The sequence below is a fragment of the Condylura cristata genome, unplaced genomic scaffold (genome assembly GCF_000260355.1).
Source record: "Condylura cristata isolate star-nosed mole 26May11 unplaced genomic scaffold, ConCri1.0 scaffold00021, whole genome shotgun sequence".
Taxonomy (NCBI): domain Eukaryota; kingdom Metazoa; phylum Chordata; class Mammalia; order Eulipotyphla; family Talpidae; genus Condylura; species Condylura cristata.
This window is the reverse complement of record NW_004567122.1, coordinates 17,135,817-17,151,964: the sequence shown is the minus strand read 5'-3', so window position 1 is coordinate 17,151,964 and position 16,148 is coordinate 17,135,817. Positions and strand designations below refer to the sequence as shown.

General features: G+C 43.2%; 1 protein-coding gene across 1 annotated transcript in view; it reads right to left on the bottom strand.

Annotated features, from left to right (window-relative positions):
* Positions 1-16,148, bottom strand: part of SNX24 (sorting nexin 24) — a 53,235-nt gene that overhangs the window by 35,824 nt on the left and 1,263 nt on the right. The window contains exon 2 of the mRNA XM_012728056.1: positions 8,487-8,591. Coding sequence (XP_012583510.1) covers positions 8,487-8,591 — 105 coding nt within the window. The remainder of the gene's footprint in view (positions 1-8,486; positions 8,592-16,148) is intronic.

Below are 16,148 nucleotides of genomic sequence, written 5' to 3'. Positions count from 1 at the left end.
CTGATGTGTACAGCAGGAAGTGAAGGTTCTGGGATCTGAACTCAGGCCGCCCAAACCAGTTCACTGTGGGCTCCTGCTGTTATCTGGCCAGCTGTCTCTAAGTCCAGTGGTCAGCTACAGCCCAGGGCTCTAGCTAGCCTGTTGCCTGGCTCTAGATTGTCTCATACGCACCAGCTCTCACACTGCAGTTGCTGAGGTGTGTAGATCTGCAGAGATCTTGTGGCCTACAGCATTTGCTACTCGGTCTTCTCTGGAAAGACTGTTTTCACACCTGCCGAGGGTGGACACGCCAGTCTTTGCTGCCCTACCCCTGCCTGTGAGAAGGATTATGCACATTTCTCCTGTGATTTATTCACTGTCCCCCTTTCCGAACTCCAGGGCCAACTTTGATGGACAGCACATCAAAAATCCTTATGACAAAACCTTGAGGTTTTGAAAGCAGAACTGAACTAGTTACTAAAAATAACAAGCAATATAATAACACTTAACCGATGCTCTTTCCTGTTGGCCAGAGGCACAAGTGTACAGTTACCAGGCCAGAAATAGCCAAAAATCATTAATAATGTTGGTTCACCTTTTACCTATTTTAAGAAATGTGGAACTAATTGCTCTCAGTTAATCTCTCCATCCTTTGATAGCTTATTTATCAGATGGGGAAAGATAGATTTAATAGCACTGGCTTGAAACAGTTTCTTTAATTGGAAACATCACAGCATTTAGCTCACTTTGTACTCCAGCAATTAAGAACAATTTGGAAAAGTGTTGTTGATTTTTTTTTTTTTAAGACTACTGTCTCCTTGATTAGATTTCCAAAGACCCGGACAAAACAAATGACAATACTAGCTAGTACTATTGGTACAAATAAAAGCCCAGCAGCCAGATTACTTACTATGAGAGATGGGAGCCATCCTCATCCATTTCGTCAGCGACTTACATTTATTTCCCTGCCTCCTGTCTCTTGTGTAGGTAAGTGGCAATACCTCTTATAAAAGGCATCATTTCACACCCACCTTTACACAATTATCTTTTCTCCAAATAAGCCAAATCAACAGAAGAAATTATTTTTCTTGATTAAGCACCCACATTTCTCTCGGGAAGGAACAAAACAAACAATTAATCTTTCCTTATTTGTTCTCAGAAGTCCCTGCCTCCTTAAACGCTGGCGATCCAGGTTACCTGTGGCAGCCAGTCGGCAGCAATTAGGCTCAGCAGAAAATGAATGGACTGCAGGCTGAGGACCGAAATCTGCTGGGAGTCCGAGTGGAGGGCAAGGTTATACCAGGAAAATCCCCTTGTTGTCGGAACACTGTTCAAAATTACCACCTGACTTCAGCATAATGAACCAGGCTTGGGAATTTATATGAACTAAGTAATTGGAAAGAATTAGCAAGAGATATGTACATTAATCTTTACCAGTTACGGAGTGTTTAATGAAATTAAGGGGCTGGCCTTCGTTCTCGCCTTGCTTAGTGTGCACACTCTTACTTCACCTGTAGGACACGAATGAGGTGCCAGGTGAAGAATTAAAAGAAACGAACAAACAATACCAACTCTAAGGGAAAGCTAGAAACAGTGAAGTACAGTATAACATTAAGTAAAATATAACAAATCAATAGGACGGACTATTAAGGAGCCTTTACTAATGTTGTTTAAAAAAGAAAAAAAAAAGCTTCATCTATTGGAGAAGATATCGAATATGTGTGGATGAAAACAGGGCATCTAGGGCTTTTCAAAATAACAGGGGAAGAGGGGTAAGTGTGAAAATATACCCAAGACTGCCCAGAGTTAGTAACTGTTGAAGACATATGGTGAAAATCTGGAATTTTATTATATTATTCTGTCTACTTTTTATAATGTTGAACATTTCCTTGACAAAGAAGTTTAAAAAAAAAAACAACTTGTTTGAAAGGAATATTAAACATACAGTATGCCTGTCATATAGTTTTCAATTAAAGAGGAGTTTATAAAGCATTATAGATGACAGCCACTTAAATATCATGTAAGATTTGCCTAGGAAAAAGCCTAAGGGAGCCCACCATAATTTGAGGCATCTCTGCAAGATCTGTTATCTAACTTGACATTATCATCACTGGGGGGGGGGGTTCAAATGCAGGGGGTGGGGCTGTTACCATGCACTGCAGGGTGGTTAGCAACATCCCTGACTCCCACTATTTAGCAACACCCCATTCTTAGCCATGCTAACCCAAAATAGTCTCCACGCACCACCAAATGTTCCCTGTGAGGGACAGCTGCCCTGGATTTAGAACCAGGGGTCTAGGTGGAAGAATTCCCCAGAATGACTTCTTAATGTTTTCCAAAGTCATTAAACATGCATCTCATAACAGCAAAGTTACTCTTTTGCTAAAAACACAGACTCTGCCTGTGAATGAAGAGAGAAGTCTAGAAGCTGATGAGGAGATAAATGACTTCTACCAGGAAATTCATGCCCATGCAGTAGGCATGCAGGACTTTTCCTCTGATCAAGCTGGAGTCAAGCTGAACGTGAACTTAGCATAACTGCGACAGTTCTTTTAAAATTTGGGACTCCATCACACACAGATCAGATCCATCAGATGACCTAAAGAATAACGGCAGGCTTCCTAAAATCCCCTCTGAATGGATTTGGAGAAAGACTCAAGTCCCTGCAACCACATTGACAGGGCTGATATTCCTAGAAATACAATGCCAGTGGGGTGGGGGAGTTAAGATTTATCACACACGGCCACCTACATTTTAAGATGAATTTGGTAGTGTGTGTTCTCTCCCCTATCCACATGCAGGTGACCGCAGCACTGACGACGTTTCTAGCTCTGAGCTGGCTTTCTGGAAAGGAGGCCAGGTCTGTGTGCTGCTGCCTACACACACGGTCCACTTTCTAGACACACTGGCCGTGAGCCCTGCCAACAGCACAGCCAGCTCCAGACAAGACGTGACCCACAACACTCATCTTAGTAACACAAGCTCTAGTTTAGGACATTATCGTCAGTTAATGGCAATGGAGAGTTTTTTTGTTTTTGTTTTTTTTTTTATTGCCAAAGACTGTAAAATCAAGATGGTCAACAATGGTGAATTAATAAATTTAAAACTCCCTGGGTCAGGAGCATAAAGGATTGGGGGTGGGGGTGGGGAGGTAATAATAATAATAATGAACAACTATATATACACCAGAGACATTTTATGGGGGTGAAGTAGGGAATGGGATCAAAAATGGAGGGGGGTGGAGTGCATGGGACTATGGTGATAACACATGGGTGAATTGGTGATGAGAAGCCCATGGGGATCACAAATAGATGGAAAAGGCAAAAAATGATGTGAAAATAAAATATTATATATATATACATATATAAAAAACTCCCTGGGTTTTAAGTGTTAGACTGAGGTAAAACTTGGGGGCCACCGTGTACTGGGGTGTATGCCCACTGCATTCCCTTCTTTCACACAGATGCCTCGCTGTGAAATTATTAACTTCTGGGGGTGCATAAAGCTTTCCAAATTGTCATCATAACACCTCCACTGACCTCTGTGACCTCTGATGGCCTGCTGTCCATTGCTCTGTAGGCCAGGCGCCTCCCATTCGCCTGTCCAGGGTGAGCAAAAATGCATTATCTGAATTTGTTAAGTCCTGGCTTAATTATTTTCTTGGAAGGAAAGTGGCTTGTTTCAGTAATGAAATAACAGAGAAGATTGGGCTCAGATATTTAAAAGTTGGTCCTGCACAAACAATTATTTAAAATCAAGTATGTCATGTTGACATCAACTGGAAGCAAGTGAATCACTGAGAAAAATAAAGTGCATTTGACATTCAGCAGCACAGTTCTCCATGACTAAAACTTGTGCAGGCCTTTACCACACACTGTCCTCTATCTTATGTGTTGCCTTCATAAAGTACTTCAAGCTTAGCACAAGAAAGTCTTAAGGAAACTACCATAAACCTAAGACTACAGGTCACTGCCTACAACAATTACATTTTGAACACAGAGACGTCTAAAGTTTGTCTCCTTCCAATTCTGTCAGTTGTTTCACCAGTTGTGATCATGATTTTTGCCTGCCAAGTGCTGGATAAGTGGTTGGGGGTTTCCTGTAGGAAAAACCACCCGTGAAACAAGGTTCCTGGCTTTCTCACCGGACACAACAAAAACAAGTATGCAGAACAGAAGCTGAAAACACTGGCCAGCAATGATGGATTTAAGTTATTAACAGATCAAAAAGAGATGGATGGTGGTTTGCTTTTCTTAATCTACATCATCATCTAGATCTATTTAAAGATATGTGCTGCACTAACAAACTTGGTTAAGGTTTCGATAAAATCAGTAAAAATAATCTGCCCCGTTACATTGAGTCTGTATCGATCAATAAAATCACTTGTACAAGGAAAGTACTGTTAAGTACTGACAATCCCAGCCATTAATATTATTTAACACACCGTTCACAATCTTTAACGAGAACAAAGAGCAGTTTGTCTCATGTTATAAGCAGGACTTTCATGGATCCCGTGACTGCTATAGGCTTCACCAGTGATTTTAGGAAGTTTCAACTGTGTGTTCCCATTCACTGCCCCCAGCCTCACTCCTGAGTATTCATAAAGAGCTGTTCTTTTCTTCTGTTGCGGTTTTCAGGATTTCCTTGGTAAGAAGTAAAGTTGCTGTTTTATCACTTCTTCATCTGTGAAGTAAACTCAAAATCCTAAGGGCCTGAGCTGTAGGGAAGGCAGCAGGCAGAACAGCAGGTCTTTCGAGCTGAGACCTGCACCAATTTGGCTTTATCAAGGCCTTTCCCTCACCCAGGGCAGACGGAAAGAGAAAACTTCATTAGTCTACACCAGCGATGGATGGCTAGGGAAAAAAATGCATGGATATGACTTCATATCATGAAAGTAGAAGGTAGGGAAAAGGATAAATATATCTTACAGAAGGAGGAAGGTTTTTCTTTTTTCACCTCTACAGGTACTTAAGATTATATGTGTGGAAATAGTACAAAAACTCCTCTCAGAAGTAAGACTGACTTAGGGAGAACTGTAATTCTAAGATCTTAATTAGAAATCTGCTGCTCTAAGTGTATCTTTTGCAGTTTGACTTCACAATCCCAGCCAGCTTATGCTATGTAGCGGTTTGAAAATTTGCTGAGATGAGCAAAAACATGAAGACCTGAAGTTCACTTCCATGTAGGCAGTTGCTCTCAGACACATTATACCTACCGTGTAATCCTCACAGTGATTAAAAAGCAAAAACCAAAAACTGGAGGTGGCGTGTATAGAACTTGGAGAAAAGCTCCCTAAAACAAGCAGGCAAGCAAACAAACAAACAAAATCCCAAATAGTAACTGCTAGTATTTTTTAAACAATAAAGAAAAGATGAAAAAGGATGCTCAGAGATGGCTTTGGGCCACACAATAGACACTGTACCTAAGTTTTTTTTTAAAGATTTATTTATTTATGCATACAGAACTGGGGTACAGGCCAGAGGTATAGGGGTGATGAGAAGATTTACCAGAGACAGAGTGGAGAGTAGAACAGGCAGGTCTACTGAAATCACTGCTGAGGGGAGCAGCAGGCGAGACAGGAGGGGTCTGCTGTGCCATGTGGGTCACCTCCCTGGCCGGGGATCGAACTTGTGCTGAGGCAGCTGTGGTTAGCTTCATAGTGCTGTGCTTTAACCTGCTGCACCACCAGGGAGGGTGGTCTAACTTCTAAAGGAACTTAAATCACAGGACCCAGCAATTCCACATCTAGTCATCTACCCAAAGAACACAAAGCCAGTAATTAGAAAGGAAACCTGCACTCCTATGTTTACTGCAGCACTATTTACAATAACCAAGATATGGAAGCAACCCAAATGCCCCAAAACAGAGGAGCAGATCAAGAAGATGTGGTATATATACATCACAGAACCCTACTCAGTGATCAAAAAATATAAACTCATGGCATCTGCAGCAACACAGATGGAGATGGAATAGATTATACTAAGCAAAATACATCAGAAGGAAAAAGATAAATATTGGATAGTTTCACTTATATGCAGAAACAAGAGAAGCTGAACAAAGGGTCAGGGACAAGACAGAACTTGCAAGCTGACCATAGATCTGAGGCATCCAGCAAGTGAGAGGGGTCAGAACAGAGGAGGGAAGAGCATGAGGAACATGGCAGATGGATTAGGGGTGCTGAGGTGGTGGGAGAATGAAAAATTAACAACCATGTAGGACAATAAATTCACTGATGAAAAAATTAAAAATATGAACACCAGAAGTCACCAAGAAATAATGATTAGCCCAGAGTTTTCCTTTCATGAGGGATGGGAAAAGCACTCGCACGCTCCGCTCCGTACCTCCTGTCAGGGGACAGGGAGGAGAGAAGGCTCCCTTGAACTCCTCAGGCACTCAAGCGAGGGCAAGACTGGATGTTAAAAGGGCAACAGGAAGCCAGTCCTCTCAGCCTTCCCACCACATCTTTCAAACCCTATTTCTGAGAATAAAAAATTCTAAGCTCAATTTGCGCCTCACTGTAAACTCCCCTCTGTGCCAGATGATTTTCTCCGCATATTTACAACCAAAGTACAAACAACTTAAAATGTTTACACAGAGTAGGCATGGAAGTCACTGTATCAAGAACAATGGGAGGAAAAGAGTAAAGCTTTCTTCAGGATTAAAGCTTGAAGATAGGCAATCTCTCTGGAGAATCTGGTTTACAAAGAAGAGCACGTTGTTTACACAGCCCACTTAATTACAGAGAACAGGCATTTTTACCCTTACGTACAAAGTATAAAGTCTCATGCTTTTCTTTTTGCTTTCTTTGGTTTGGTTTTGCTCTTCAGTGTCGCCTGAAGCTCGGGAAGACTCACAGCTCTACAGACAAGAGTCTCCAGGAAGAAGACCACACATTTTCCTCTCCTTGTGGGCCTCGTTTCCTTTCATCCCTCTCTCCCAGGGAGAGGAAGTGTAGGAACCTCAACCGTGTCCAAAAGCGAAAGAACAAAAACAGGTAAGGGAGACAGTCTCCCCCAGAGGGGCCCAGGCCCCCTGCGTGTCAGCAAACTTCTGTGACCATGCCAACCACAGGAGGCCATCAGTATGCTCTTGATGTCATCCTACTGGCAGGCGGTCCCCTCAATATGTCACTCAGGACAAGCCTGTGGGGTGACTCCTCAGCTTCCAATCACTGGGGACTTGGGTACGATCTCTCAGAAACGCTCAGCAGAGGAAACAGTGTCGCGGCTTCATACAGGCCAGCACCCAGACCGGTCACCACGCTAAGCTTAATGCTGACATGCATGACAAAGGCCATGAAGGGACAACAGTCACCACTGCCCATTTGTGTGCTGTAGCAAGTGTCAGATGGATACATGACCATAGTGAATTCTTAACTCTCAGGTGAAGTCTGGCTCTTGTTTTTTAGGTTTCTTTTTTTAATATGAGATTTAACTTAATAGAAGTTATTTAAGGACTTTTCCTCCTACATGTTTTTTAAAGATTTATTATTTATGTATGCATACAGAACTGGGGTTCAGGCCTGAGGTGCAGGGGTGGTGAGAGGACTCACCAGAGACAGATTGGGGAGCAGAACAGGCAGACTGATGAAGTACACTCTGAGGGGAGCAGCGGGGAGACAGGAGAGGTCTGCCGCGTCATGGGGGTCTCCTCCGGGACGGGGATCAAACTCACACCAAAGTGGCCACGCCCAGTTTCGCAGTGCTGGGCATTAACTCGCTGCTCCACCAGGGAGAGCCAGGTTTTGTTTTTTTTTTGAGAGACAAGTTTTCCTCAAGTCCAAACTCAGTGTCCCACTGAACACAAACTTTGCCCTCTCAGCTCTTGGCCTGCACTGAGCAACTTGAACTGCTGATGGCTTCACTGAAGATTCACGTGAGGCCTCCCGCCCTTTTGTTTTTGAAACTTGGAGAAGTTGACATTGCACCATCTGATCCTTTGCTTTTTCTGTCCCTTGGCAAAGAGAGTGCTTTCATCTTATCTTTCTTAGGAAGTCCTGCTTGCTCCGCTCAGGTGCAAAACAAAAGACCACCCTAATACATTCTTTGCAAAACACACATTCTGATTTTCACAGAAGCTGGTGCTTCCTCACCAGCAAATCTTACACGCTCATTCTCAGTTTGATTCCAAAGAATAAAAATGCTGTTTCTCTCTCTGTCTCCCAGAACCCAACACCTAAAGGAAATGCTATGAGGAAAACAAAAGACAAAACCAAAGTAACTTGTAGAATCACACTTTATAAAATTGAATAGCTCCTTTCCATGTTAGTCTTTATCTTTCTAGAGTTTTAACTTTCTACTCAACTTTTACTCCCTTCACTTATATAAACAATTTAAACAGAACCTAGTTAAAAACAAACCAACACCATATTTCTAATTTTAGATTTCATAGTACTTGGTTGCTTGATATGTTTTTCCATCTTAACCATAAATTCCAAGAGAAAATAATGAAATAGAAGATGACTCATGATACATTATATATTAACTGAGGCGCTAACCACCTCTTACCTGTAAATATGTCTCCAAACCTTGTCTTCGTTGCTCCAAGACTTTTGGTACCCAGTTCCTCACGTGTTTAGAAGGGATCTCTGGAGTTTTTATACATTTCTTAAGCTAGAAAGAAAGAAACAAACAAAAAAACCCAAAAAAGTGTCTTGATTATAAAGACATTATTTGTGGGGGAAAAAAAGGCAATAAAATAAAGTGGAGGACTGCTATCTTTAATAAGAGGGGAAAATAAAACTACCCTGCAATTTTGTCAAAAAAAAGCTTCATGTAGCTATCTTCAATACTTGGTTGTTAGGATGTTCTGTCCGCAACTGTTTGTATTGCTGATATCATCTGGTATTTCAGATTGAAATTAGTATTTCTGGAAAACTAAAAGCTCTGTATATGAATTTATAAAAGAAGTAAAGCATTTTATAATTTCTAGAAACTGATTATAATGCAATGACATTTCTTTGGATATAGCACTTTTCCAGTGGAAAAATCTTTCTACATTTTTTTTTTTTTACATAAAAAAGCAAAACAAAGCAGTTGTTTATAACCATCATCGCTGGAAATGCCACATGAACTGGACTCCCCCATATGGAGAGTTTCTTGAAAGTTCTGAATAGAACTAATAGAAAAAACTAAACAAACAAAATCCAGGCTGATCCTTTCAACTTTTCTAAAATTAGGTCCAAATTCTGTTCATGAAACGTGAATGATGTTTCTCAGCTAATCCCTTCTGGCAGTAGTTTGAAGGGGCTATATAAATAAAGAGAAAGGCTGTTGGTATACACAGCCTATCAGATCCACACCCACACCCAGTGCCGGTGAATCTTCCCTTACATGGAAGGGTACTTCGCATATGAAACCAAACAAGGGGTTTGATCTTCAAACGGGAAGATTAGATATTCAAAGTGGGCTCAACATATTCATAAGGACTCTTCAAGAAGGCAGGAGGGTCAGAGTCAGAGACACTGGAGGATGCCAGGTGGCTGGGTGACTTCCAGAAGCTAGAAAAGGGGAGGCTATGGAGCCCTTTCTACAGCCCGTTGACACCTTAGTTTCAGCCCAGTGAAATGCACTTTTCTTGCGGAGTGAGGTAATTAAACTCTTGTTTCCCACGCCCTTGGGTTGCTGGTATATCCAGGCAAAGGTAATCCTGTCATATGGGAACCAGGGGTTCATTATGGTGACTCTTCGAGAAGCCCAATGAGTGTACAGGTAAGGAACAGAAATCGGCCCAAAGTAGCTCAGAAGAGGACCCCAAACCTCTTTTGAGAGAGACCGAGTTTGGTCACACCTTGGGTGAGACTGGGAGCAGACAGCCCAGGGGCTGTGCCCAGACTCCTGACCGATGGACACCAGAGCTCATGAATTTGTGTGTGTGTGTGTGTGTTTTTTTTTGTAAAAAAAGATTTATTTATTTTTGTATACAGAACTGGAGTACAGGGCAGAGGTGTAGTAGGTAAGAGCTTCACCAGAGACAGAGTGGGGAGCAGAACAAGCAGATATACTGAAACACACTGCTGAGAGGAGCAGTGGGAGAGACATGTGGGTCACTCCCTGGTTGGGGCTCAAACTCGTACTGCAGTGGCTGCAGACAGCTTCATTGTGTTGTGCTTTAACTTGTTGCGCCACCAGGGAGGGCCCTACTGTAATCATTTTAATCATATCTAACGTATACAATGTGCTATATCATCTATTATAATTACATAACATTATATAGAATATGAGTGTATAACATAAATTATAATTCTTTTAACAACTCAGCATTATATCATGTAACATTATTATACTGTTCTATATCATAATTATATAATGTTCTTTATCTGTATGTGCATATATGCAGACCATAAATTAGTATGATTATTTTTTTTAAAGTTTATTTTTACATCATCTTGTACATTATTTTTTTCCCCATCTCAATTGTAATACCCGCGGGTTTCTCATCACCAAGTCACCCGTGTGCCATCACCATAATCTCGTGCATTTCCCCCCCCCACCCCATTTTTGATCCCATTCCCCACTCCACCCCCACAAAATGTCTCTGGTCTATGGTTGTTCATTATTTTTGTTATTTTCTCGCCTGGTCCATTATACTCCTGCTATGAGTGAAACCATCCGGTATTTTTCTTTCTCTTTCTGGCTTATCTCACTAAGAATTTGTGTGGTTTTTAGCTGCTCCATTTGTGTGATCTGTCAATGCTACAATGGAAATGCATACAAAGACCAGGGTCTGAGGTCTCTAGCTCCAAAAGGCAGGGAAGAAAAGCCAGGCCGTGGGGAGGACAGGGGGAGAGATGGGAGTTGAGGGGAGGAGAGCTCCAAAGAGGGGCTGAGCCACCGAGGCAGGGGAGACTGGGAAGTCACCACACCAGGGCAGAGAGCAAGTGGGAAGTGGGCTTTATCTTGCTTCATCTTGTTACATGGGCAGTATGGTAGTGTGTTCATTCATTGGTGAGATTGATCTACTACTGAATGGGAAAGGGAAAGGAGGGAAAAAAGAAGGAGCTGGAGAGGGAGGAGGGAGAGGAAAACAGGGGGGAGGGGAAGGGAGATGTTCAGGAAGCGAGGGAGGGGAAATTTATGACTCTCTGCAGGTGATATATCTATAGCCATGTATATAGACATCTATCTCTATCCACACCGTGTGTGTTTATATGCACGAATGTGTAGTATTATGTGCCAGTGTTTACTTGAAGTTTCCATTTCAACAGAAAGAAACTTCCTTGAAAACTACGGAATCACCACATTTCTAAAATTTCAGAATAGAAAATCTATTCCACTATCTGTCTCGCCTTTAAAAAAAAAATCTCTAGACTTCTGAAGACATTTTTCCTTTTTATTTATGTCAGGGTCCAAGGAGCCGGGTCCTCACAGTTGCCGGCTCAGTGACAGCGCGTGCAGGTGAGTAATGAATTGATTAGATGGGGAGCGACAAACCCAGGACAATATGTTTCCAGGAGGGCTCAGCTGCTTACAAGATAAATACTGCGGTGCCACGCCGTCCGATGATTAACGGCTCTGGCCAGGCGGTGGCCAGCCGCACGCCGTCCTGATGCGCGCAGATAGCGCCCAGATTCCCCGATACCAGCCACACAATCCCCTTGGCCTGGCGTGGCCTCCCGCCTTCCCAATGGAGACGGTTAGAGCTTTGCACAGCACTGACTGCAACTGGGCCTGCCAGCGTCTGCATCGGCCTCAGGATCTGTTTTCTCCACCGAAAGGATCAGAAATACTTCCCCCGAGCACAGGGATTAAAAGTTGGAAAAGGAAAAAAAAAAAAAAGTGAAGGCAAAGAGGGGGCATTCCATTGGTTCCTGGGAGAGCCCCACATGGGTGCTCTCTGACTGGTTTAGCCCCCACGGCAGTGTTTTGGTTCTGAAATGTGCTCTTCATTAAATTAAATATGAGAACCCGATCTTTTACCCAAGCCAAAAGTAGGAAATAGCAAGAATGAGGACAGCTAATTTAGAAATGAACCAGCACCATATTTCCCGGAAATCTTTGTGACTAAAAGGCTGGGCCAGAACTGACGGGAACCAGCTGGGAAGGCACTCCATGCCCAGGAGACCAGCCGGGGCTGGAGCGTTTGGGGACCTTCTCTCCCCTTGCCATGATGCTGGAGCTGGGGAGGGGCGTGGCTTGCAGGGACCACCACCGACAGTGGGTGATCTGGCTGCGGGGTGGAGGATTTGCTGGGCATGGACACAACACTGACATGGTCAAGCTCACCTGTCCCCACAGCCTGGGCTGGGCAGGTCCAGAGGGCACCCGACAATTTTCTTTTCTTTTTTTTTTTTTTTAAGATTTATTTATTTGTGCATGCAGAACTGGGGTACAGGCCAGAGGCTCAGGGGTGGTAAGAGGCTTCACCAGAGACAGAGTGGGGAGCAGAACAGGCAGATTGATGAAGCACACTGCTGAGGGGAGCAGCGGGCGGGTCAGGAGAGGTCTGCTGAGCCATGTGGATCACCTCCAAGGCAGGCGGGAATCGAACTCATGAAGAAGTGGCTTTAGCTTCTCAGTGCTGTGCTTTAACTCGCTGTGCTACCAGGGAGGGCCCAATTTTATTTTCTTAAAGGGATACTGTGCTATACGGGTGAACAGAGAGGAGCAGGGTGGGGTGGTTGTGGTTCTGCGTGGTGATGTTTCTCCAACTAGAGCTCACAGAGGAAGAGCCACAGAGCTAACAGGGCAGAAGGAAGCGGGGTCAGACGTCTAGCGAACTCAACTCGCACAATCGAGACCGCTTCCCACCCACCACATCCAACGATTAATTCATAAGTATGCACACAGTGTCCTTCAAGCCGCCCATCAGCTAAATACGTGTGAGCTGCCTATGCGGAGCTCGGCAAGGCCAGGGAGGGAGGGAGATGCAGAAACAACGCCATGGCTCTCCATCAGAAAACAGGTCCGCTGGCTAGATACAACTTTGAGATGTTTTAACTGTTTAGTACTTTTAATTTAAGTAGAGGTCTCTATACGAAATGGTGCAGGCTTTGGTTTCAAAAATAAAGAGATCAGTGGAGAAAAAGAAGCTCAGAGGAAAGTGGGAGAAGCTGAAAAGTTGTATCTGGGTCTACACCAACAGAAACAGAGGCCACATCTCATGGCAAAGACAGAGGAAGGGGTTTTCATACAATGGGGCGAGAGGGGAGGTGACTTCGCTGCCAGTGACATTTTCTCAGGAGAAGCAGTGAGAAACAAGCTGGCCCCAAAAGGGTTTGGGGAGAACAGAATAATGCCCCGCCCCCCAAGGTGTTCACATTGCAGTGTGATGAAATCAATCATCCTAAAGTGGGGGATTATCCTGGATGATCCAGAAGGGTCCAGTGAGGGAAGGAGAGCGTCGGAGTGGGAAGAAGAGATGTAAGGACAGGAACGTGTCCTGAATGGGTTACTTACTGCTGGCTTTGAAGATGGGAGGCAGCCAGAAGCCAAGGAGTTTGGGCCACGGCTAGCGGCTGGAAAAGGCAAAGAGATTGACTCTCTTGAGCTCCCCGCAAGGAACACCGCCCTGCAGCCCCCCTTTAGAGTGAAAGCGTATGTGTGTAGCATTAGGACAAGTTTGCGGTGATTTGTTATAACAGCAATAGGACATGATTGTAGGGCTTATAATCATAGGCCTGAGGGTTGATGGCCATGATATGGGAGAGAGTACAGACTCATTTCAAAGTTTCAGAGAGAGAGAGAGATGATGAAAATCGCCTTTTCCCTAAAAGGCTATTCACCTGGTCTGAGAGAGAATGAGTAAAGAAGCAAGGGTCAGAAGTGATCAAAGCAGGGCCCTTCCTGGTGGCACAATGGGTTAAAGTACAACAATATGAAGTTGTCTGCAGCCACTGACACTTGAGTTCGATCCCCGCCCCGGAGGTGACCCACATGGCACAGCAGACCTCTCCTGACCCACCCGCTGCTCCCCTCAGCAGTGTATTTCAGTCACTCTGCCGTTCTGTTCCCCACTCTGTCTCAGGTGAAGTCTCTCACTCCCTGAACCTCTGGCCAATCTAGAAAAACTAAAAGAAAGATGTAATCTAATATGCACCATAGTTCTAGAAGAAATAACTCAAGCTCTGAAAGGGTGTAACTGACACATTGAATAACATAACAATGTTAAAACTTTCTTTAAATGTTCTGCGAAAGATACTTTGGCTAAACGGCTACTAGTAATAGGCCTTATAAACTAATGAGTTAAAAAAAGATAAAATGATAATTCCAAAAAGTGGGACTATAACTTGTGTTATATGTAACAATTATTTGCTAAATAAACAAATATAATTTAGGATTAGGGAGTTTTATTCAAAGGTACTAACAGGTTGTAGATATCTTTATATTTTCTATTTGTATTATAAATATGTAAATCTGCGATAATTATTTTGAAAGTCACTTGGATATGTGTGTGTGTGTGTGTGTGTGTGTGTGTATAATCTATCAACTCAGAAGCTGCACAAAAACCCACAGTCTTTCACAAAGAACACGACTTTTTGTAATGTAGCTTAAGGAAACAATTTTGAATATGGTAAAAAAATGTGTATGTAAAAAGGTTAGCAGTTATTAGAAGTTAGCCACGTGATACAGATGATCTCATCTGGCCTATCCAGAAATGCGGGGAAGTCAGTTTTCCACATTACAAATGGGGAGCCTGGGCCCAGCGAGATCATGTGACTTGTTCAGGGATTTAGCACCAGGAAGAGGTAAAGGCAGCCTAAGGACATTGTACTCTGCACATGGAAATCCGACACCACAGTTTACTATCACGGGTGAAAATGGTTAACACAGCAGCATATATCTCATTAAAAAAAAAAAAAAAGCATGAAAAGAATAGAAGGAAAATAGGAATTGTAATAGGATAGCAGAAATACATCTTGTGAGAAAGGGTTATTTCTCCTGGCCCCAAACTTTCTGCAAGGTTTAGCTGTATGACCTAAAATTTCCTGGAGAGGGAAATTATGCACATAGAAGGAAAAACCTCCAGGTTTCCCCCAAAATATTACAAGAAGTATTAAGAAGAATATAGGCAGTTAGGAACCATTTTCATAGATTAATATCAATAATCTCAAAACTGTGGGAGAGGTAACAGCCATTGAGAAGGACTTTTTTCAGCTAACCAGTCAAGCTGTCAGATAGGTAATGATTTTAGTTTCTACCTCTAAATGCCCCTGCAGATCAACTAGGATGCGTTTTTGCATGTCTGTGATACATGGAGGGGCGATATGCATTTTTTTTTTTTTAAACTGCAAAGCACTTGTTAAAAGCACATGTATTCTTGTGAGAATTAACTTGGGGAAGTTGGCCACACTCTTTTAACACATGTGAAATGCAACAGAAAATAGAAGAAAATCAGGACACTGTGCAACAGAATAAGTTACATACACTACAGAAGCAGGTGAGTTTTAAAAAAAAAACAGTAAATGTGAATATCTGTAACTGCATTTAAATGGAAAATATGCAAATTGCCACAGGGAAACTGCACTATGTGCAGGAGCAATCAGTAAAGTTATATGATCTGGCTAAGCGTTTTATCCATTTCAATTCCTAACAGAATTATACAGATAGTTTACAGAGGAATTACAGGTCTATGTTTATTCACATCCCCTTGTCTGTGACAAGGCAAGAAATGGAGACTTCTAGCAGCCACGTTCTGCTTAACACTGTAAAACGTAAGATTAGACAGGGTAGCCCAACTGAAACTCTGGCCCTAAAGCCAATTTTGTCTCCTGCTGGTAAGGTTGCTTAAACAAGGCTGCAAAAAGCAAGCACTATTAGGATTTGAGAGTTTCTGCTGTATTAAGTCTGCTAGACCTGATGATACAATCATCAGATTAGCTAAATCAATGAACAGAACTGCAAAATCAGAGAGGAGAGTCCTAGGAGATCTAGGAATTTTTTTCTAACTGTGAACACGTAAGGACTGCCTGTGGCCACTGGGGAGAATTACGGTAGAAAATAAATGGCACGCGAGGAAAGATCACCGTAAGCAACCTATGGTGGAAAAAAGCTGGGCAGCCTCCTGCTCCGGGCGGGCCTAATTGGCATCACCCAGCTGTGCCTTGCGGGGAGTTGGCCCCCTTATCTGGAGGGACAGCTGGGCGGTGTCGGGGTCACGGAGAGCTGGGCGCCGAGCTGGAAGGGCAGGAGGGGGCGCATTCGGGACAGGCTGGCCACGAGAGTGGCGGG